The 24,748-nt window shown below is 49.3% G+C and overlaps 1 protein-coding gene across 1 annotated transcript; it reads right to left on the reverse strand.

The window, feature by feature from the left end:
• Window positions 1-1,868: 1,868 nt before the first annotated feature.
• Window positions 1,869-22,357, reverse strand: STK25 (serine/threonine kinase 25). Its single transcript, XM_075569560.1, has 12 exons — window positions 21,711-22,357; window positions 20,992-21,670; window positions 17,685-17,915; window positions 17,064-17,120; window positions 16,443-16,551; window positions 15,909-16,066; window positions 15,603-15,788; window positions 12,412-12,557; window positions 10,630-10,732; window positions 3,708-3,779; window positions 2,560-2,690; window positions 1,869-2,085 (listed from the first exon to the last, which is right to left on the reverse strand). Exons 2-12 carry the CDS (start codon window positions 21,019-21,021, stop codon window positions 2,067-2,069), a joined length of 1,242 nt encoding a protein of 413 aa, XP_075425675.1. The 5' UTR covers window positions 21,022-21,670; window positions 21,711-22,357; the 3' UTR covers window positions 1,869-2,066.
• Window positions 22,358-24,748: the final 2,391 nt, after the last annotated feature.

Genomic DNA, 24,748 nt, shown 5'->3' on the forward strand with positions numbered 1-24,748 from the left:
TAAACGGGGATTATATCCAGTCTTAGGAGACTGTGGGCACTACAAACAGTGCAGGTGCAGAGTGTGACGTCACTAGAGCCTACGGCCACTTGTACTATGTGTATACAACGCCCTGCACCAGGATAACTACAGAGGTGTATATGGATATCGTTAGAGACTGTCAGAAGACCAGCTGAATATTATTAGCCCTTATGAGTGTGAGATACTCTGAGTTCTCAACCGTTTTATGAGAACTCACAAAGTGTGAGTTTTTTACTTACCGTTATTGTATTATTCTTTTTATTAAAAATGTGTCACACTATTTGTATGTTTCTTACCTTCCTTTCTACATGTAACGCTACGTACGAGATAATACTTGGTTGTGAAGTACGTGCTGCTGGACGTTCCAGATTTTCTACACTGTTCCAGATCCCAGAGTGGATACAAGGCTTGAATTAATCTAAACACTGTGAGTGCATATCGTACCTTTTATGGGTTAAATTGTCAGAACATACTACCCTATGTTTTTCTTTCTTGTCTCCACTTGAGCCTAGGTCAATCTTTTGGAATACAAGCGCACACACGCGCGCACGCATATATATATATTCACCATTTAGCATTGGTATTTATACACTGATAAGCACAGAGTAAGAGTGTTAGAGCGCCATCCAGTGTTTCGATTCGAATACACAGAAGTAATGCGGTCTGGTCAAATGTTGGGTATTTTGGGTTTTGAAGCCAACAATTCCACTTTATGGTGAAACAGTCACCTGTGTTGTTTAGCCACGCTGAAAGCTTTTCCAGGTCCATGATATACCATATTTTTTCGATTATCTTATTTAACTTTGGGACAGGGCCACGCCTTGAGGCTGCCACCACGCATCTAGTGGCCGAAACGATATGGTTTATTAATCTATTGTGTATAAATCTGTCGTCTGGTTTCCTGTGAAGCAGACCTACCCAGGGAGATGGGGCTATTATTGTTTCCAGCATTTTACTTATGAGACCAAAAATACTCTTGGCATAGTGTGTTCCACTGCAGCCCGGGATTCTGGGTAATAACATGCAAGGAAGAATGTATGCAGCACACAGACTTGAGCACAACTTATGCTACAAAATGCATTTCCTGAAAAGCATAGAGCTTAGTGCAGGACACTGACACGCAAATGAGCACACACTGTCGCCTTTTGCTTCAAATCCATTTCAACGTGGACCCCTAATAAGTTTATGCCTGCTGTATTACACAGCGTTTCAGCACAGCCTGGGATAAAGAATTGCATAGCCAGTAAAGCAGGAGACAAAGGATGTTCATACAGATGCAAAGCAATGTGTGTTCTTTCACCAAAAGGTAATACACCTAAGCAGATGCGTGAAAAACTTTGGGTTTAGTGTCCTTCATATAGAAAGTGGCTTCATGCACACAGTATATGAACATTCACTTGCATTAAAAAGGTAGTGAAACACTTAATTGCGCTGTATGCTGCTTCTCACCATACTGACTTAAGGAAAGACCTCCTTAATTTCGTAAACTAACAAACCACCCTCAAACTAAACCAGTTATAACATGTGCTAATGCATTTCTTGCTTTTCATTTCAGCTGTTTTGCATGGCTGAGTTTTTTTCACCTTTTTATTTCCTTTGCTGATGCAATTACCATGAAACCTCTTCTGTCTTCATGTGTCAGAGTGGACTTGGCTATTTTAACTTCCCGGGAAGGCAAAAAAATGTAGCTATCGCATTTTAAAAGGGTGTTAAAGACGGCAGCAAATGGACTTTAAATGGAGATTCATGCTCCTGGATAAATCTTGTTCTATTTTATGGATACATATGTTTGTACTTAACAGTTTCTTGCAGCAATATACATTGTGAGGGACACACACACACACGACTTTTCTGTATGAAATGTCAGTTTATTTCTTTTTTTACACTATGTACTGGCTCATGAGAAATATTAAACACGTTTGTATGTTACAATATTGTTCAGAAAGACAATGAATAAAATATTCAATATACATGGTCAGGATGTCACCTCCAGGTCCTATGACACCATGGGGCGAACGAGAAGGTTTTGCGGAGCCCCCTTGTCTTCATGGGGCAGAGGAAAACCTGAAAGACGAAATCGGGATGAGGGCGTCTGTGAATACTGTAGGTCGGGAGGTAAAACATGGGGGAGAGAGTGTGCCGGGGAAGACTGGAAGGGATTTGACACTAGCATAAGGTTAATGAAGCAAGTGAAATCTGAACACCATCTGAATTAAGCATTTCATCGCCTGGGCTCATACCTACTACCCTCGTTTCTACAGAGTCAGTGCCACTCATTGTACAAGCTGTGGATCTACCATATGTGCAGCCGAAAAGCTGCCACTGTTAGGGGCCCACCCTCCACGCTGATACTGCACTTATTTTAGCAGCCAAAACAGCGTTCCAGCATTTCTAAAGCGCCCCCGACACAGCGGTGGAGGGGGGGTGCAGAGAATTGGGAAGGGGGGGGGGCCTTTAGAGGAGAAAATATACAGATAGCCTCTTACTGGTTAACGAGCGACCTGGTAATGGAAGGTTCTCCCTCTCCCCATGTGTTACCTCTGCACCCGATGCACCAGGTGAGCGATGAGATGGTCTGTGATCCCAGGACTTGACTCCTCAGCCAAACTGAAGGCATTTTCCAGCTCTTGCACCGATCCAAAGGCCCCCGCACACCGCTGCTCTCTCAACTGGGGAACGAAGAACACACAATGAAAAAAACAGAGCTCTGTTCTATCGCAGGGACAACAGAGCTGCAGTGGGGTAATATCCTTTACAGGAGTCACCCTTATCTCATGTCATTTAACCCCTCTGCTCCCAGGCAAGCAACCTGAATTAAATATTTAGTATTATTCAAAATCACCCATTGGGGAAATACGTGTTAGGGGAAATCCTACCACACACAGACATACTGAAAGCAGCAATACCTAACTTTCTCTCTAGTTCCTGAAACGGGGGGGGGGGGGGGGGGGAGTGAGGGGGGAGGGGCGGGCGACATCAGGGGACCCCTAAATTCCCAACATATCTGTATTCAAATACTCCAGCAGTTTCACTCCAGCAGTTTCAAGCCCAAGGAAACATTAATGAGAAATATATTTTGAAGGACCTAATTATGAACAGCTGTGACACTTTAACAAATACTTTATTTAACAAATATATAAACAAATACTTTATAGTTCTGTTTAAGCTGCAATCCCCCCCCCCCCCCCCATATCTCAAACTTGTCTTTTGCAAGCAAGCTATTATCATCGCTGGGGACGCTCTGATTCCAGAGACTAGTCACCTTTTCATGTGCCAGTGTTTCTCGGGCTATCAATAAGGCTGCCATCAAATCTCACTCCCACAGGTCAATCGGAAGCTGCACATGGTAGTGAAGCTTCCTATTGGATGACCATCTCTGATTCTACTGTCATTTTACAAGCGGGTAACTATATTGGGAACTGGTGCACCCCCGGAGCTGGGGATCGTGTTCTTCAGCTCCAGGGAAGCGCTCAGTTCAGATTCTGTCAAAATAAATTCCAAAAATACAGGGATTGCTACTTTAAATCACTACATAATTCTTTACTCTGTAGCTTGAGCTAGTTAATCTCTTCTCTAGCAAATGTTATATGGGTGAGCACTTTAATCTTATAGCAACCCCCACATATAGTGCTAAATAGTATCCAGGCTTAAAACTCCACACCGAGCATGCACACGCGGGGTCTCACCTCCTGGAAGACCGGTGTTACCAGTGCCGATAAGCAGCGTGACCGCGGCAGGCGTTTAATCATTTCCGAGGGCTGCAGAGGCAAACACAAGAATGTCGCTGAGAGAGCAGACACACACACAGGCCTATACAATGAACTCCGATATTGGCATTGCAAGAGCCTATGAAAACGGCATGCTACACGGCACGGACATGATGAAAACCTGGCGGTTCTGCCTTTATGTATTGAGAATTATCTGCGCGTGGTTTGACATGGAATCTGCATGCACTTTTCATCCCGTTTGCTGCAATAGCAGCTGGAGACTGAGATCTAAATCTAGCATCCCTCAGGCGGGGGCGAGACCAGGGCCCACCTGCTTTCATACCTCCAAACCATGAGAGAGAGAGATATATATATATAATTAAAATATGTATTCAACGTACATGAGATACGATACCTAGGGAATAGGCGAGTTTGTTTTCGTCTCCCCCCAGAGGGAGGCCACATTCATGGCCATGACTTTTCGGCCAATATGAACCCAGAAACAAATTGCCACAAAAAAAAAAAAACAAGCGCTTTTACGGTTTCGCTGTGATCACGGCTCTATAAGTGCTGAGAGATGCACGACGAGTGAAACGGCTGTTTCTGCCCAGAAATGCCCTTCTCGCAGTATAATGAAGAAGCCCCACAGTGTGCGAGAAAGTTGTTGGTCAGAAAAAACACGTGCAGGTGATTTCGGACTAAAGTGAACTAACCGTGGTATATTTAAAGCAGCAAAAACGTGAAATCTTATTTTTATATGAATCAGTTTTCTAGTATTGGATAGTAAGTAGCGACTGTTTTTATTTATTATTCAACTCAATGCCATTTAAAAAAAATTTAAGCATCCTTTGATTTCTGTAGCAGGTTTTAGCCCACCTCCCCAGCAGGGCAAGATCTTTGCGTCACTTTCCAGTTCGTGATCATTTGTTGCCAATGTTCCCAGCAGTTTGAGCTGCAAACTGTAACAATAGATAATGTTACCTTGGTAATAAGAATTGCAGCTGCTAACATTACACTGACCTGAAGGATTGATTGGCGGCCATTATGTTAGGCGCACAAGCAGGATTTTGACCGATTTATAACAGGAGCACCAAACGATGGTCAATTTTAGGTAAGACTGTAGAAGTAGTATTGCTGCCCCTGTCAGCGGGCCCTGGGGGCAATGTCCCCGCGCAGTGACCCTTATGGCATTGACTTATGACACTAGAGATGAGAAAAGGGCCATTGCTTTAGGGCAGACTCCACCGAGTGAGGAGCACGTCTCCTGTTCCCGGTCGGCAGCAGATTGCTACTGTAGCCATCACATGGCCCCAATCACATGACTATCGTGCTGCCGACCATCCTGTACCCAAAGAGGTAATGTATATTGGTAATTAGACAAATATGTAATAATACAATGCATTATATGTATGGTCTGCTGACTAAATGAACGTCTCTGCTGCCAGTGGAGCCTGCAACTCATTGCAAAGCAAGGAGCTCCACGTCCCTCTGCTCTCGCCGAGGTTAAACAAAAGGGGGACGGCTAATTACACGCAGCAGGATATAAAGGAATTAAACACCATCAAGTCTCACCTTACAATGTTTACCAACATGTCAAGGACTACTTTCACATGATTTCAAGATGTAAAAAAATCTAAGTAACTCAGTTATACATCTGAACAATATTGCTAATAATTGTACTGTTCTTAATCATATCAATAATTTATTACCATCAATGAATATGATGAAGAATTTTCTGTATTCTGATACGTACATGCTAATGGTGTGACGTACAGCTGCTGTATACAGGCATACCCCGGTTTAAGGACACTCACTTTAAGTACACTCACAAGTAAGGACATATCGCACAGTAGGCGAAAACAGCAGCTCGCGCATGCGCCTGTCAGCACGTCCTGAACAGCAATACCGGCTCCCTACCTGTACCGAAGCTGTGCGCAAGCGGGGAGACTATAGAGCCTGTTACACATGTGTTATTTACATCAGTTATGCACGTATATGACGAGTACAGTACATGCATCGATAAGTGGGAAAAAGGTTGTGCTTCACTTTAAGTACATTTTCACTTTACATACATGCTCCGGTCCCATTGCGTACGTTAATGCGGGGTACGCCTGTAAATATTATGTATATTTGTATCGATGTAATGCCATTGTGTATATAGTGCTTTACAGACAGGGGAAGTGCACCAGACAGTGCTATAACCTTTAGTCTAAAAAACATGTGCCCGGGACACTAGGGGTGGCCAACTCCAGTCCTCACGGGTCACTAACAGGTCAGGTTTTTAGGATAAAATTTAGTGGCTCAAAGCAGGGATATCCTGAAAAGCTGACCTATTGGTGACCTTTGAGGACTGGAGTTGACCAGCCCTGGTCTAGACATTACACCCCAGGGAATATGTCCAGAGACTTACAGAAGGCGTAGGAATGAGCGCCAGTACATTATATGCAAGTGCGAGGCCAGGAGTAGGAATGAGAGCCAGTACATTATATGCAAGTGCGAGGCCAGGAGTAGGAATGAGAGCCAGTACATTATATGCAAGTGCGAGGCCAGGAGTAGGAATGAGCGCCAGTACATTATATACAAGTGCGAGGCCAGGAGTAGGAATGAGTACCGGTACATTATATACAAGTGCGAGGGCAGGAGTAGGAATGAGCGCCGGTACATTATATACAAGTGCGAGGCCAGGAGTAGGAATGAGTGCCAGTACATTATATACAAGTGCGAGGCCAGGAGTAGGAATGAGAGCCGGTACATTATATACAAGTGCGAGGCCAGGAGTAGGAATGAGCGCAAGTACATTATATACAAGTGCGAGGCCAGGAGTAGGAATGAGAGCCGGTACATTATATACAAGTGCGAGGCCAGGAGTAGGAATGAGCGCAAGTACATTATATACAAGTGCGAGGCCAGGAGTAGGAATGAGAGCCAGTACATTATATACAAGTGCGATGCCAGGAGTAGGAATGAGCGCCGGTACATTATATGCAAGTGCGAGGCCAGGAGTAGGAATGAGCGCCAGTACATTATATACAAGTGCGATGCCAGGAGTAGGAATGAGCGCCGGTACATTATATGCAAGTGCGAGGCCAGGAGTAGGAATGAGAGCCGGTACATTATATACAAGTGCGAGGCCAGGAGTAGGAATGAGCGCCAGTACATTATATACAAGTGCGAGGCCGGGAGTAGGAATGAGCGCCAGTACATTATATACAAGTGCGAGGCCAGGAGTAGGAATGAGCGCCGGTACATTATATACAAGTGCGAGGCCAGGAGTAGGAATGAGTGCCAGTACATTATATACAAGTGCGAGGCCAGGAGTAGGAATGAGAGCCGGTACATTATATACAAGGGCGAGGCCAGGGGTAGGAATGAGCGCCAGAACATTATATGCAAGTGCGAGGCCAGGAGTAGGAATGAGAGCCAGTACATTATATGCAAGTGCGAGGCCAGGAGTAGGAATGAGAGCCGGTACATTATATACAAGTGCGAGGCCCGGAGTAGGAATGAGCGCCAGTACATTATATGCAAGTGCGAGGCCAGGAGTAGCAATGAGTGCCAGTACATTATATACAAGTGCGAGGCCAGGAGTAGGAATGAGAGCCAGTACATTATATACAAGTGCGATGCCAGGAGTAGGAATGAGAGCCAGTACATTATATGCAAGTGCGAGGCCAGGAGTAGGAATGACAGCCAGTACATTATATACAAGTGCGATGCCAGGAGTAGGAATGAGTGCCAGTACATTATATGCAAGTGCGAGGCCAGGAGTAGGAATGACAGCCAGTACATTATACACAAGTGCGAGGCCAGGAGTAGGAATGAGAGCCAGTACATTATATACAAGTGCGAGGCCAGGAGTAGGAATGAGAGCCAGTACATTATATGCAAGTGCGAGGCCAGGAGTAGGAATGAGCGCCGGTACATTATATACAAGTGCGAGGCCAGGAGTAGGAATGAGAGCGGGTACATTATATACAAGTGCGAGGCCAGGAGTAGGAATGAGTGCCAGTACATTATATACAAGTGCGAGGCCAGGAGTAGGAATGAGTGCCAGTACATTATATACAAGTGCGATGCCAGGAGTAGGAATGAGAGCCGGTACATTATATACAAGTGCGAGGCCAGGAGTAGGAATGAGTGCCAGTACATTATATACAAGTGCGAGGCCAGGAGTAGGAATGAGAGCCGGTACATTATATACAAGTGCGAGGCCCGGAGTAGGAATGAGTGCCAGTACATTATATACAAGTGCGAGGCCAGGAGTAGGAATGAGCGCCAGTATATTATTTACAAGTGCGAGGCCAGGAGTAGGAATGAGAGCCGGGACATTACATACAAGTGCGAGGCCAGGAGTAGGAATGACAGCCAGTACATTACATACAGGTGCGAGGCCAGGAGTAGGAATGAGCGCCAGTATATTATATACAAGTGCGAGGCCAGGAGTAGGAATGAGAGCCGGGACATTACATACAAGTGCGAGGCCAGAAGTAGGAATGAGCGCCAGTACATTACATACAAGTGCGAGGCCAGGAGTAGGAATGAGCGCCGGTACATTACATACAAGTGCGAGGCCAGGAGTAGGAATGAGAGCCAGTACATTATATACAAGTGCGAGGCCAGGAGTAGGAATGAGAGCCGGTACATTATATACAAGTGCGAGGCCCGGAGTAGGAATGAGCGCCAGTACATTATATGCAAGTGCGAGGCCAGGAGTAGCAATGAGTGCCAGTACATTATATACAAGTGCGAGGCCAGGAGTAGGAATGAGAGCCAGTACATTATATACAAGTGCGAGGCCAGGCGTAGGAATGAGCGCCGGTACATTATATACAAGTGCGAGGCCAGGAGTAGGAATAAGCGCCAGTACATTATATACAAGCGCGAGGCCAGGAGTAGGAATGAGCGCCGGTACATTATATACAAGTGCGAGGCCAGGAGTAGGAATGAGCGACGGTACATTATATACAAGTGCGAGGCCAGGAGTAGGAATGAGCGCCAGTACATTACATACAAGTGCGAGGCCAGGAGTAGGAATGAGAGCCGGTACATTACATACAAGTGCGAGGGCAGGAGTAGGAATGAGAGCCAGTACATTATATACAAGTGCGAGGCCAGGAGTAGGAATGAGAGCCAGTACATTATATACAAGTGCGAGGCCAGGAGTAGGAATGAGCGCCGGTACATTATATACAAGTGCGAGGCCAGGAGTAGGAATGAGCGCAAGTACATTATATACAAGTGCGAGGCCAGGAGTAGGAATGAGAGCCGGTACATTATATACAAGTGCGAGGCCAGGAGTAGGAATGAGCGCCGGTACATTATATACAAGTGCGAGGCCAGGAGTAGGAATGAGAGCCAGTACATTATATACAAGTGCGAGGCCAGGAGTAACAATGAGCGCCGGTACATTATATACAAGTGCGAGGCCCGGAGTAGGAATGAGAGCCAGTACATTATATACAAGTGCGAGGCCAGGAGTAGGAATGAGCGCCAGTACATTATATACAAGTGCGAGGCCAGGAGTAGGAATGAGCGCCGGTACATTATATACAAGTGCGAGGCCAGGAGCAGGAATGAGAGCCGGTACATTATATACAAGTGCGAGGCCAGGAGTAGGAATGAGCGCCGGTACATTACATACAAGTGCGAGGCCAGGAGTAGGAATGAGAGCCAGTACATTATATACAAGTGCGAGGCCCGGAGTAGGAATGAGCGCAAGTACATTATATACAAGTGCGAGGCCAGGAGTAGGAATGAGAGCCGGTACATTATATACAAGTGCGAGGCCAGGAGTAGGAATGAGCGCCGGAACATTATATACAAGTGCGAGGCCAGGAGTAGGAATGAGCGCCGGTACATTATATACAAGTGCGAGGCCAGGAGTAGGAATGAGAGCCAGTACATTATATACAAGTGCGAGGCCAGGAGTAGGAATGAGCGCCGGTACATTATATACAAGTGCGAGGCCAGGAGTAGGAATGAGAGCCGGTACATTATATACAAGTGCGAGGCCAGGAGTAGGAATGAGAGCCGGTACATTATATACAAGTGCGAGGCCAGGAGTAGGAATGAGCGCCGGTACATTATATACAAGTGCGAGGCCAGGAGTAGGAATGAGCGCCGGTACATTATATACAAGTGCGAGGCCAGGGGTAGGTGCTTTGAAGATGGCCATGCAGGTGTGGTCAAGAGCTACTGAACAGTTTCATGTGGAGTTTTCTGGTGGGACTTAGAGGAACGAAGCACAAGACACTAATTTGAGCACAGTGCAGGAGACTAGTGAGGCACAGAGACACCATATCTGTAATATAAGGACGTGTCTGGGGTGCAGATCTATGAACCAGGGGCGACCCTTGTAGTTTATTGCAGGGGAGCGCAAACCTTTTGAGCTGCGCCCCCCTGCCTGCTCCCCCTCCGTATCGCGCACCCTTACCTTCTTTGGCAGTGTCAAATGACGGTGCGGGGTCACGTGATGTGACCCCGTTGCCATGGAGCCGGGTGTTTGACGTCACTCCGCATGACGCGCGGCGTAATTTGACGCCGTGTTGCCATGGCAACTGGTCACAGCGTCAGGATCAAGGTAAGTTTATTGTTGCAAAAGCCTCACACGATACCCCGGCATTTAAATCCCCCGGGGAACAGCGCGGGGTCTCTATCCGCGCCTTCCCCCCCAAAAATAAATCCAGCGCCCCCCTTTGCGCACCGCTGGTTTAGTCAAGAGCCCATTTTACATGATCCTGAGCCAGATTTCCTTCACTAGAATTTAAAGTAAAACTAATATATACTGAATGTCTACAATACATAAACAAAAGGAACATAGAGAGAGAGATAAAGAGAGCGCGAGATATGCCCCTCCTAGCGCCCGGCTGTGTATGTGAGGACTCTGTTTATATACACGCACCTTGTGACAGCTCCACTGTAATCTGCTCATTGATGAAGGGCGGATGGTTTCTGGGAAGCACCAATGTGGTGTCTGGTTCGGATTCCTCTCCTCTTCATTGTCCCTGAAATACAGAGACGAGAAAGGAGATAGGGTTCGGGGCAGACATTCCCCAGAGCAGCTCGAGGTGCGAGACTGGAGTGAGCGAGGGCCACATGCTTCCAAAAGGCAGAGAGAGCGCTGCACTCACAGAGGAGGACGAGCAGAGAGCGCGAGAGCGCTGCGCTCACAGAGGAGGACGAGCAGAGAGCGCGAGAGCGCTGCGCTCACAGAGGAGGACGAGCAGAGAGAGCGAGAGCGCTGCGCTCACAGAGGAGGACGAGCAGAGAGAGCGAGAGCGAGAGCGCTCACAGAGGAGGACGAGCAGAGAGAGCGAGAGCGCTGCGCTCACAGAGGAGGACGAGCAGAGAGAGCGAGAGCGCTGCGCTCACAGAGGAGGACGAGCAGAGAGAGCGAGAGCGAGAGCGCTCACAGAGGAGGACGAGCAGAGAGAGCGAGAATGCTGTGCTCACAGAGGAGGACGAGCAGAGAGCGCGAGAGCGCTGTGCTCACAGAGGAGGACGAGCAGAGAGAGCGAGAGCGCTGTGCTCACAGAGGAGGACGAGCAGAGAGAGCGAGAGCGCTGCGCTCACAGAGGAGGACGAGCAGAGAGAGCGAGAGCGCTGCGCTCACAGAGGAGGACGAGCAGAGAGAGCGAGAGCGCTGTGCTCACAGAGGAGGACGAGCAGAGAGCGAGAGCGCTGCGCTCACAGAGGACGAGCAGAGAGAGCGAGAGCGCTGCGCTCACAGAGGACGAGCAGAGAGCGCTGCGCTCACAGAGGAGGACGAGCAGAGAGCGCTGCACTCACAGAGGAGGACGAGCAGAGAGCGCTGCGCTCACAGAGGAGGACGAGCAGAGAGCGAGAGCGCTGCGCTCACAGAGGAGGACGAGCAGAGAGAGCGAGAGCGCTGGGCTCACAGAGGAGGACGAGCAGAGAGCGAGAGCGCTGGGCTCACAGAGGAGGACGAGCAGAGAGCGAGAGCGCTGCGCTCACAGAGGAGGACGAGCAGAGAGAGCGAGAGCGCTGCGCTCACAGAGGACGAGCAGAGAGCGCTGCGCTCACAGAGGACGAGCAGAGAGCGCTGCGCTCACAGAGGAGGACGAGCAGAGAGCGAGAGCGCTGCGCTCACAGAGGAGGACGAGCAGAGAGAGCGAGAGCGCTGCGCTCACAGAGGACGAGCAGAGAGCGCTGCGCTCACAGAGGAGGACGAGCAGAGAGCGAGAGCGCTGCGCTCACAGAGGAGGACGAGCAGAGAGCGAGAGCGCTGCGCTCACAGAGGAGGACGAGCAGAGAGCGCTGCGCTCACAGAGGAGGACGAGCAGAGAGAGCGAGAGCGCTCACAGAGGAGGACGAGCAGAGAGAGCGAGAGCGCTGCGCTCACAGAGGAGGACGAGAAAGAGAGCGAGAGTGCTGCGCTCAGAGAGGACGAGCAGAGAGAGCGAGAGCGCTGCGCTCACAGAGGAGGACGAGCAGAGAGCGCTGCGCTCACAGAGGAGGACGAGCAGAGAGAGCTGCACTCACAGAGGACGACGAGCAGAGAGAGCGAGAGCGCTGCGCTCACAGAGGACGACGAGCAGAGAGAGCGAGAGCGCTGGGTTCACAGAGGACGAGAGCGCTGCGCTCACAGAGGACGAGCAGAGAGCGAGAGCGCTGCGCTCACGGGACAAGCAGAGAGAGAGAGAGAGCGCCGTGCTGTACTCACAAGTCTGATTCGTCGGAGCTGGAGTCCTCCCGGTGTCCCTGGGATTTCCAGCATTTGTAGCGTTCCACCAGCTCCACGAGGAAGGAGGTTTTCTTGGTGTATCTCAGGAGGAAGCGGTGCTTCAGCAGCTCCCGCGCCGTGGGCCTCTGTGGGGCCATATATACAATGTTAGGACAGGAGGGATGTGCTACCCCGAGAGACACGTGGGATAAAAGCCGTCTCATCACCACGGAGGTGCAGCTGCAACCGGTTGGGGCTCAAATGCTAATCTGTGATACTTTCTGTAAAAATAAACCATTTATAACAGTTCATGTGGTCTAGTTATTCCTGACCTACCCTCCTCTACAAATTTGTGCATATCGGACCGGTCAAAGATAAACTGGGATATTTGGAGGCTTTAAAAGGGACAATCCCTTAGGATGAAAAACTGAACTAACCGCAGTGACATTTACTGAATTAAATCTGGGTGATTATTGCCTTTGTGTTTTTGTTGAACTCCACCTCCATGTCATGTTGAAGCTTTGCGAGGGATTTCATTTCCAGAGGCTGTGCCCCTTTGCCTAATGTTAAACACATGGTGGGGTAAGGGTAGAGGAAACCCTTTATTTTACTAATACTTCCCCCATGCAGAAGCCCCAAAGAAAAGTGTTGTGCTAAATTTCTAAAACAATAAAAAGCGGGTACGTTTTGCGCCCGACTGCCACAGTGCGCCTTTGACTTGTTCAATCAAAACTTCTAATGTTTCAAATCACCACATTAACAAATAAACTATTTTTCGCTTGGGATTAGTCCATTAAACATGTCGCTGTCCTTTTGGTCCTGAAAAGTGCTGTACTATTAAAAAGTGCAGCGTAAATGAGTACGTCAGTATTAGGTGATACCTTTTTTTTTTTGGACTTTTAATTGATATAAAACACACTTCTTCAGGAAGAGAGACAACGCTCAAACTTCTGTCTTATAATATCAATTATTAGTCCAACTAAAAAAAGGTATCACCTAATACTGAAATACTAATTTATTCTGCAGTATCGCAACTGGACTAACACGGCTATTTCTACTCAATGTTTAAGTTAGCACATTCACGTCTGCAACCCTGTTATTCACTATTATCTCCCACCACACAATGCTTCCACTGCAGCTAGGGATTCTGGGAAATGACATGCAAATGAGCATTATGGTCACATCCAAGTCCTGGCACAATCGAGGGAGAACGGGTCTCCGTTTCTATTTATTGCTCAGTATTATTCACCAAGAATGTTATGGATTATTTTTCTTTATACAGCTTCTGTTGAGCACAGAAGACGGGCCCTGGCACACATGGTCTGTGCTATTTACTTCTTTTTATGACTTTTCCGGTCATTAAAAATATCTACCCCATGAAGGGCTGCTTGTGGCGCTTCTGCCGTGCAGATCATGCACAGAGTACTGAGCCCCTGACCCATCCTGCACCCCCTTATTTAGCAATAAGAGCTGTCCTAGGGGGGCCACGCTGCTCATGGAAGTGATCCGTATAATGGGTTAAATCTCTGTGATTAATACTTTGAGTTCAGCACAAGAGTTAAATCAGCAGGGGTGGAAAAAAATACAATTATTGTGCACAAGTCAGACAAAAAGAGTTGGCATTAATGACTTATTTTAAAAGGAGTAAAATCCCACTGTAAACACTTCGGCATTCACATTAAGGCCTCGGACATAGTAAGCACTTAGGTGCTGCTGCTCGCTCTTGCTTGCTGCCGCTCGCTCTACCAGGAGCTTTTTGCTGTCCTGGCATAGGAGACAGCAAGCGCGCTTGGGAGGCGGGTATCACTGTGTGTGTGTGTCACTTGGTAGCTGTGTGTGTGTGTGTGTGTGTGTGTGTGTGTGTGTGTGTGTGTGTGTGTGTGTGTGTGATAATATTTAAAAAAAAAAAAAAAAAAAAGACGTGAGAATAAATTATTTATTAACATTGTGCAACTTTGATAAATATATTCACACACATACACACATACAGACACACACACAGACACACACACACAGACAGACACACACACAGACAGACAGACACACACACAGACAGACAGACAGACACACAGACAGACAGACACACACACACAGACAGACACACACACACAGACAGACACACACAGACAGACACACACACACACAGACAGACAGACAGACACACACAGACAGACAGACACACAGACAGACAGACAGACACACACAGACAGACAGACACACAGACAGACACACACAGACACACACACAGACACACACACAGACACACACACAGACAGACAGACACAGACAGACAGACACAGACAGAGACACACCTCTGTGCTGGCCTGGTGGCTCTGCTATCCACCGACACAGTAGGGAAAAAAAAAAGGCTGCAGCCCCATTGGATGGGAGCGGTCTCCTGTCTCTTCTGATTTTCTCAGCCTCCGCACGCATCAGCACGCATGCGGAGGGAGAAACTATAGCCGCGCTGATTACAGATGCAGGGGCTTTGTGCATCTGTTCAGCGCGGCTCAGACCGCCTCAGTGACGCTGATGTCCCAGGCATAAGAATGTAATCAGGAAGCACAAACAACATCTCCTTTCCTTGCCAACCCCATTCCCTCTTCTCCTCCCCCCCCTTCCCACAATCTCTCTCTCTCTCTCCCCCCCCCCAGCACAGAGCCCCTACCCTATTCCCTGCATACTATTCCAGCTCCCCAACGAGAGCATTCAGGGCCCCCGTTACAAAACAGGACAGTGATAAGGGCCGTAAAACGCAAACTAACCAACAGGTCACAATGTTTCTAAACATCAATTTAAAATGGGATGTCAAAACCTGTATCGTCATTTCTTTAAAGACATTGAACATACGGTAATCTGGATCAATAAGTCAGTACGGATACAGGATAAAATATCTGTTGTCTAAATTTAGCATAGGTTGAACTTCATGGACATGTCTTTTTTCAACCTCATCTACTGTGTCACTATGTGACATGTACTAGGACCCCCGTGGTTTCTTCAGTTTGGTCTGATATTGGACTGCACTTTTAGTAATTTGTTGCCGTCCTCTATGGCAGAACAGTGATTAACCCCATTGTTGCCAGAGGGGACTGCAACACAGTACATTGCAGGGCCCTCTGGCAGTGAAGAGGTTGAGCCAAAAATACAGCTGTTGTTGCAGGCATAATTAGTGATGCTCTACCCGCACTTACAGACCGGGGGTCCTTATTCAGACAGGCTTCTACAAAGTCTTTGAACGGTTTGCTGTGCTGGCCCTGAAGGGTCGGAGGGTTGTTTTTGGGAATCAGGAACAAAACCCTCATGGGGTGCAGGTCAGAATATGGGGGCTCCCCTTTGGCCAGTTCGATAGCTGTGATTCCAAGGGACCAGATGTCCGCCTGGAATTAGACATGGAGAGAGTGCTTAAAGCATGGAAATGCATGAGGGTTTTGGGGTACAGAAAGGGATGAAAAGGTGCAGTGTTTTGGGGGTACAGACATGAGGTGGTGGTTTCTAACCTTAAAATCGTAGGCCGACTGTTTAATGACCTCCGGTGCCATCCAAAAGGGGGTCCCCACAAAAGTGTTCCTCTTTATCTGGGTGTCTGTCAGCTGACCTGCTACCCCGAAATCAGCCAGCTTCACGTCCCCCTGTTCTGACAGCAACACATTCGCAGCTGGAAAGGTACAGGTGGGGTTACAGATGCAGTGCCACGTACCAACGCGTTTGAGTTGCGAAAGTGAAAGCACTCGACCTTATAACACACTAGCTACATTTTTTAATAGTAGTTTTATAAAGCAAGGTCTGAATTTAGGCCTGACAATCAAACTGTCAAAAGATCAATAACAAAGACACAATATCTAACTGAGGAACACATACACCATCAACTCACAGCAATAAGAACACACTAAACAAAACAATTTGTTATAACGAGTTGGCCACTTTAGGGTAAATATGATTACATTTCTCTATTGTGCAGTTTGGGAGAGGGAGGATAGACACCCTAATACAGGCGCGGTGAGATGTGGGTCATACCTCGTGTCTCCTCTCACCTTTGATGTCCCGGTGGATCTTTCTTTCGGAGTGCAGGTAATCCAGGCCCTTGAGTATCTCACGCAGGATGGTAGCGATGTACGACTCTTCCAGGGGGCCCGGCTTTAGCTGTATGAAGGAGAGTGGGGCAGAGACATGGGGAAGTGCAGAGGAATAGATAAATAAAAAGGCAGAGACAGAGGGAAGGAACAAGCCAGATAAAGAGGAATGCTGGAGAGAGAACAGATACGCACGCAGAGAGAGAAATAGACAGGGTCACACACACACAATCGTTCTTTATCTTCCGAAGTGACCATTTTCAATCAAATATAGATTCAATGGGAAGTATAGTTTGAAAACGGTCCCGTCAGACTATAAAACTAAGGACCATTGTGTGATGGTGGCAACAGGTGGTAAGTGAGAAAGAAGAGTGCGGTCGGAGAAAGAAAGCGATAAATAGAAGCGAGAGGCGTGTATGGGGTAATTCAGTGAAGTCTGCAGTGGCCGTTCGTGCAGGTTTGGGCTGAAAACTCCCATTGACATCAATTGGGGTTTGCGCCTTGAATGGCCGCTTCAGACTTTATTGAATAAGCCCCTTTATGAAGTGCTAATTCCTCTTTTGGTCAAATAAAAGCGCTCACCAGATCCAGTGCGGATCCTCCCCCGAGGTACTCCATTATAATCCACAGCTTGGACCCCTGTGTAAAGGGAAGACCCTGTCAGTGAGGAGAATGGGCCCCGGGACCCTTTATACGACCATCTGGCTCAAATTAAAGAAGAATCCGCCTGCTGCAACATTACTGTCAGCCCACTGAATAAGGGGAACAACGCTATGATGCTCTGACACGTCGCCGGACAGAACTCGGCATCATTCATTTGCACACCAGCAGAAGTCTGTTTAACCCCTTCAGTGCCACAGAGGCCAGCAATGCATTGCTAGTCTCCTAATAGGCTAACACATTAAAAAAAAAAATACTTTCATTTCAGACACATCCTTACTTTTTCTTGTTCATGTAAATCACACATCTTGTTAAACCCTTCAATGACCTTCATTCAGTAGATGCTTCCCTATGCTGGAGAAGAAATGGAGTCTCATTCATTTGAACAGAGTTACTCCCTTCAGCATTGGGAAGCCGCGTTACAGCACATGGAGTAGGGGTTAGTGGTTTTGTAGCAATAGAGAAAATGAGCAGACTGGAAACATGTTCCTTATCTGCTGTCAGTGTCTATGTAGCTCATGGCTGTGTGTCTGGTGCAGGTACCTTGAGGTAGGAGCCATAGTAGCGGGTAATGTATGGGCTGTCGCACTGGCTCAGCACAGTGATCTCTTGCTGTATGTCCTCTATTTCATCCTCTGCTTCCTCCAGGTCTATGATCTTGATAGCCACCACCTCCTTGCTGTGGTTCTCAATGCCCTTGTACACCTCTCCGAATGAGCCCTTCCCAATTCGCTCCAGCTTGGTGAAGAGACGTTCGGGGTCCATCCGGGAGCCCTGGGGATGGGAGCATGGGGTCAAGAGCAATCCAGGAAAACGGGAGGAGCACAGAGACACATCTCCACTACACAACATCTCTGAAACACCCTCTCTTCTGTTCCACTACGGACCCCTCCTCCCTGCCACTGTGCTCAGTCCTCCTAGTAATCTGCTCCCTAAATCCTGAACTACTATTCAAGTAATAACTATCCTACATCCACGGCCCTGCTACTGACTTCAAAATCCTGCCGTGTAGCACCTAGGGGTGCCAGGTGGCTTCTCAAAAAATACTGGACACAACGGTAAAAGGTGTGACGCGCTCGACACAAACATACACACATCTCTGCTCCATGCTGTTTCCTCCTCTCCTTGGCACTACCCCCAGGCTCTTGACACCTCCTCCTGATTGGCTGCATTACCCAGGAGCAGTCAATCAGGATGGAGGAAGCTGCTCAATAATGTACACTAGCTACAGCCCTGCTCTGAGAAATCCCACGGCTCCCCAAGGTCAGGTCACTATGTCCAGAGAAGTAATAGTGGTACGTGTACACACACACACACACACACACACACACACACGAAATACCGGTATACACGTCGAGTATTACCTCTTATTATTTTACTGGACAGAGTGTCAAAATACAGGACAGTCCGGTTCAATACTAGACACCGGGCAACCCAAGGTACGGTAGCACCCCATACTACACCAGTATTAACCATCCAATGCACATGGATCCAACACTGTACCCCAACCCTTCCACTATTTCAGTACCAACATATCACGTGCGCCCCCAGCTTTGCCACTATATGAAAATCCTGCCCTGTAGCACCCCAGGTTATTCTTCTTAACCACTGCAGTGTGTACGTATCTGAACACACACCCTGTGTCTCCCTTCTCCCCCAGGGGCTGGTTACAAGCAGGTGAGGGCTCTTAACATGCAGTGAATGAAATGTCTCAAACATACACCCTTGCCTTGCACTCCTTGTGAGAGACTGGTGCATAATAAATAGCCTGTTGTGGTGCAGTCCGTCCCCTGTGGCAGGATCAGCTCAAAACTGCCCCCAGCAGAAACCCAAATAGAAACCGGGGAGGTTAGACGCACACATATAATATAAAGTTAACTCGGACATTTACAGGTTAAACGAGGTGAAAGTGCACAACGTTTCTGGGTACAAACAGCCCCTTACACCCGAGGAAGTCACGTGCTCTCATTTCCCCTATAAATGGGGGGAAGTTTCTATTAAATGTGTGTGTCTAACCTCCTCTTTCCTATTCGGATTAATGCAGTGAGACAAGAGGCAAAGAATAAGGGAACTAAAACAACTCAAGTTTCAATGTACAATGCACAACGCTTACGCTCACACCCACACAGGTACAATGCTTACGCTCACACCCACACAGGTACAATGCTTACGCTCACACCCACACAGGCACAATGCTTACGCTCACACCCACACAGGCACAACGCTTACGCTCACACCCACACAGGCACAATGCTTACGCTCACACCCACACAGGCACAATGCTTACGCTCACACCCACACAGGCACAATGCTTACGCTCACACCCACACAGGCACAATGCTTACGCTCACACCCACACAGGCACAATGCTTACGCTCACACTCACACAGGCACAATGCTTACGCTCACACCCACACAGGTACAATGCTTACGCTCACACCCACACAGGCACAATGCTTACGCTCACACCCACACAGGCACAATGCTTACGCTCACACCCACACAGGTACAATGATTACGCTCACACCCACACAGGCACAATGCTTACGCTCACACCCACACAGGCACAATGCTTACGCTCACACCCACACAGGTACAATGCTTACGCTCACACCCACACAGGTACAATGCTTACGCTCACACCCACACAGGCACAATGCTTACGCTCACACCCACACAGGCACAATGCTTACGCTCACACCCACACAGGCACAATGCTTACGCTCACACCCACACAGGTACAATGCTTACGCTCACACCCACACAGGCACAATGCTTACGCTCACACCCACACAGGCACAATGCTTACGCTCACACCCACACAGGTACAATGCTTACGCTCACACTCACACAGGCACAATGCTTACGCTCACACCCACACAGGCACAATGCTTACGCTCACACCCACACAGGCACAATGCTTACGCTCACACCCACAATGCTTACGCTCACACAGGTACAATACACCCACACAGGCACAACGCTTACGCTCACACCCAACAACGTTCACATATTATACACACACACTTTATAAAATCTTTTAAAATATGTTTATACCAATTTTCCTTTTGAAGCAATTCTCCCGTGAAGCCTACACGGGTTGATCTCAATGTTAGTATGTTACTAAGCATGTCCTACTCTGGAGGTTAGCTCGGTAACCGTTAGCCTGCACTGAGCTGGGGAAGTGGCCATTTTAACCTCCCGGACACGTCATTTAAAATACGCAGATCTCCTAAATAAAAGCATCAGATGTTAAATTACAAACAACGTTGGAAAGGGCGAGACGAGATCTAAATAAACGTAGATATACCCCCCCACCCCCCGAGAGATTATCCAAAATAAAAAAATGCCGTTGACCACCTTGCTGCCAGAGAGACTGGCAACACACGGCAGCATTAATTACAAAGTGGAGTATGAATGTATAATTAATGGCTACACAATGGTGATGTAGATACGCAGAGATAACGGGTACGAAACTTGAGTAGTGCGGTTGGAAATTCCTGATAAAGTGCGCCCATCCTGTATTTATGAGGAACTCCGCAATTCCCAGAAAACGCCCATTTTTCTTCTCTTTCACTTATCCCAATGCAAAGTAACAAGATGAATAAATAAGCTCTCCCACATCTCGCTGGTACGGGTTACAAGCAATGTAATCTTATATTCTTTCATCCCACGCGGGTATTCCAATGAGGAGCATCTTTTGATGCCCATTTGTGGGATTAAAGGTCATATTAACTAATTGATACTAAGCATGGTTTAGTAAATATGGCCCTAAATGCATTCAAATGTAAATGTAGTAAATTTGTTCCCACTTCAAAGACTGATATTTACCGCTCTGTTCCCATCTTACCTGCGTTGGAAATTCCCGCAGATGTGCCATCGCTTAGGCTGTATCCTTGTTCCCCCGTTCAGGGGCAGATTACGCCGTAAAGTGCCCTAAACTCACCTTTCTGTGGCACCTAAAATGAGCCTTAAAACACTCGCCCTCCATTACTAATCTTACATCTCTCCACTCAACTCTGTACTCATCCCTATGGGTAACACTGCAGAGCACTGCATTCACCCTATAACCCCACACAAATGCACCCTATACTGACTTTAGTCGTCTATAAATATGTTACAGATACCTCTGAGCCCAACACTGCAGGTATTCTAACAATACTGGTATGTATGAAATACTGTGTATAACCCCACTACCGCAATATGCACCATATACCAACGCTACAATCCTATATCCAGAACCCGCAGTACAATTAAAAAAAAACCCCTACGCTGAATATCTAACACTTAATGTTACACCCACTCCCCTGTAATCCCCATGCAGCAGCGGATTCACTATACACAAAAATACTCTATTACAATACTGATCATAGAAAGATTCCTCTATAGTAACTACAACCCTACAGTATGATCCTATATCCCATTCACAAAATGACATAATATCTGCACTGACCCCAGTACTGCACCCTGATAATAACTTAGCAGTCCCATTACTATGACATATTGATCCCACAGCTGTGCACTGACCCCTGTGCTATGGATCACACTGCTACACTCCCCTGCACTGACCCGTGCTATGGATCACACTGCTACACTCCCCTGTGCTATGGATCACACTGCTACACTCCCCTGTGCTATGGATCACACTGCTACACTCCCCTGTGCTATGGATCACACTGCTACACTCCCCTGTGCTATGGATCACACTGCTACACTCCCCTGTGCTATGGATCACACTGCTACACTCCCCTGTGCTATGGATCACACTGCTACACTCCCCTGTGCTATGGATCACACTGCTACACTCCCCTGTGCTATGGATCACACTGCTACACTCCCCTGTGCTATGGATCACACTCTTACACTCCCCTGTGCTATGGATCACACTGCTACACTCCCCTGTGCTATGGATCACACAGCTACACTCCCCTGTGCTATGGATCACACTGCTACACTCCCCTGTGCTATGGATCACACTGCTACACTCCCCTGCACTGAATCTGATCTGCAGGGCACTGACTCAGACGCCCGGCCCCTGGCTTCTCAGGTGGGGACTGCCCCATAGCCTGCAGCTTTCCCCCACTTCCTGCTGCAGACCCCCCACGTATTCTCCCAGCGCCAGGGACCCCCGTGTCAGGCCTCGCCACACATCCCACAGACCCCACAGGGCAGTGGCTGCTTCCCATACAGAGGAAGGACCTTCTGACGTCAGCGAGACCTCCCCAGGTCATGTGACTACAGTCACGTGGTACAGGGAGTTCTCTCCACAGCAGCGCTGCTTCCTGCCTGCAGCTGGGAGCTGTGGGGGGAGAATGCGGGGGTGTAGGGAGAAGCTGGAGAGTGTGGGGGGAGGAGGAGGGTATATTGGGAGAGTGGGGGGAGGAGGGTATATTGGGAGAGTGGGGGGAGGAGGGTATATTGGGAGAGTGGGGGGAGGAGGGTATATTGGGAGAGTGGGGGGGGGAGAGTGGGGGGGGGAGGGGGGGGGGAGAGTGGGGGGGGGAGGGGGGGGGGAGAGTGGGGGGGGGAGGGGGGGGGAGAGTGGGGGGGGGAGGGGGGGGGGAGAGTGGGGGGGGGAGGGGGGGGGGGAGGGGGGGGGAGAGTGGGGGGGGGGGGGAGGGGGGGGGAGAGTGGGGGGAGGGGGGGGGAGAGTGGGGTGGGGGGGGAGAGTGGGGGGGGGAGGGGGGGGGAGAGTGGGGGGGGGAGAGTGGGGGGGGGAGGGGGGGGGAGAGTGGGGGGGGGGAGAGGGGGGGAGAGTGGGGGGGGGAGGGGGGGGGAGAGTGGGGGGGAGAGTGGGGGGGGGGGAGGGTATATTGGGAGAGTGGGGGGGGGGGAGGGTATATTGGGAGAGTGGGGGGGGGAGGGTATATTGGGAGAGTGGGGGGGGGGAGGGTATATTGGGAGAGTGGGGGGGGGGAGGGTATATTGGGAGAGTGGGGGGGGGGAGGGTATATTGGGAGAGTGGGGGGGGGGAGGGTATATTGGGAGAGTGGGGGGGGGAGGGTATATTGGGAGAGTGGGGGGGGGAGGGTATATTGGGAGAGTGGGGGGGGGGAGGGTATATTGGGAGAGTGGGGGGGGAGGGTATATTGGGAGAGTGGGGGGGGGAGGGTATATTGGGAGAGTGGGGGGGAGGGTATATTGGGAGAGTGGGGGGAGGAGGGTATATTGGAGTGTGGGGGAGGAGGGTATATAGGGAGTCGGGGAGGGGGGTATATTGGGAGTGGGGGGATGGTATATTGGGAGTAGTAGGATGGTATATTGGGAGTGTGGGGAGAAGCTGAGGAGGAGGGTATATTGGGATTGTGGGGGGAGGAGGGTATATTGGGAGTGTGGGGGGAGGGTTTATTGGGAGGGTATATAGGGAGTGTGGGGGAGGGTATATTGTGAGTGTGGGGGGAGAGGATATATTGGGAGTGTGGGGGGAGGGTATATTGGGAGTGTGGCGGGAGGGTATATTGGGAGTGTGGCGGGAGGAGGAGGGTATATGGGGAGTGTGGGGGGAGGGTATATTGGGAGTGTGGGGGGAGGGTATATTGGGAGTGTGGCGGGATGAGGAGGGTATATGGGGAGTGTGGGGGGAGGAGGGTGATATATAGGGAGTGTGGGGGGAGGAGGGTGATATATGGGGAGTGGGGGGGAGTAGGAGGGTGATATATGGGGAGTGGGGGGGAGTAGGAGGGTGATATATGGGGAGTGGGGGGGAGTAGGAGGGTGATATATGGGGAGTGTGGGGGGAGTAGGGTGACATATATGGGGAGTGTGGGGGGAGTAGGAGGGTGATATATGGGGAGTGGGGGGAAGTAGGAGGGTGATATATGGGGAGTGTGGGGGGAGTAGGGTGATATATGGGGAGTGGGAGGGTGATATATGGGGAGTGGGGGGGGAGTAGGAGGTTGATATATGGGGAGTAGGAGGGTGATATATGGGGAGTGGGGGGGAGTAGGAGGGTGATATATGGGGAGTAGGAGGGTGATATATGGGGAGTGGGGGGGAGTAGGAGGGTGATATATGGGGAGTGGGGGGGGGAGTAGGAGGGTGATATATGGGGAGTGGGGGGAGTAGGAGGGTGATATATGGGGAGTGGGTGGGGAGTAGGAGGGTGATATATGGGGAGTGGGGGGGGGAGTAGGAGGGTGATATATGGGGAGTGGGGGGGGGAGTAGGAGGGTGATATATGGGGAGTGGGGGGGGGGGAGTAGGTGGGTGATATATGGGGAGTGGGGGGGGGAGTAGGAGGGTGATATATGGGGAGTGGGAGGGGAGTAGGAGGGTGATATATGGGGAGTGGGGGGGAGTAGGAGGGTGATATGGGGGGGGAGTAGGAGGGTGAAATATGGGGAGTGCGGGGGAGTAGGAGGGTATATGGGGAGGGAGGGTATATGGGGAGTGGGGGGAGTAGGAGGGTATATGGGAGTGTGGGGGTAGGAGGGTATATTGGGAGTGTGGGGGTAGGAGGGTATATTGGGAGTGTGGGGAGAAGCTGATGAGGTGGGTATATTGGGAGTGGGGGGGGGAGGTGGGTATATTGGGAGTGGGGGGGTGGGTATATTGGGAGTGGGGGGGAGGTGGGTATATTGGGAGTGGGGGGTATATTGGGAGTGGGG

The sequence above is a fragment of the Ascaphus truei genome, chromosome 14 (assembly GCF_040206685.1).
Source record: "Ascaphus truei isolate aAscTru1 chromosome 14, aAscTru1.hap1, whole genome shotgun sequence".
NCBI classification, from domain to species: domain Eukaryota; kingdom Metazoa; phylum Chordata; class Amphibia; order Anura; family Ascaphidae; genus Ascaphus; species Ascaphus truei.

Excerpts from the sequence above, each read along its gene's own strand:
- STK25 (XM_075569560.1), bottom strand. The coding sequence starts at position 21,021 with ATGGCACATCTGCGGGAATTTCCAACGCAG. Across the intron at positions 16,067-16,442 it reads GATCCACCGGGACATCAAAG|CTGCGAATGTGTTGCTGTCA; the intron begins GTGAGAGGAGAC and ends GTACCTTTCCAG. Across the intron at positions 10,733-12,411 it reads AGCTCCGACGAATCAGACTT|GGACAATGAAGAGGAGAGGA; the intron begins GTGAGTACAGCA and ends TCTGTATTTCAG.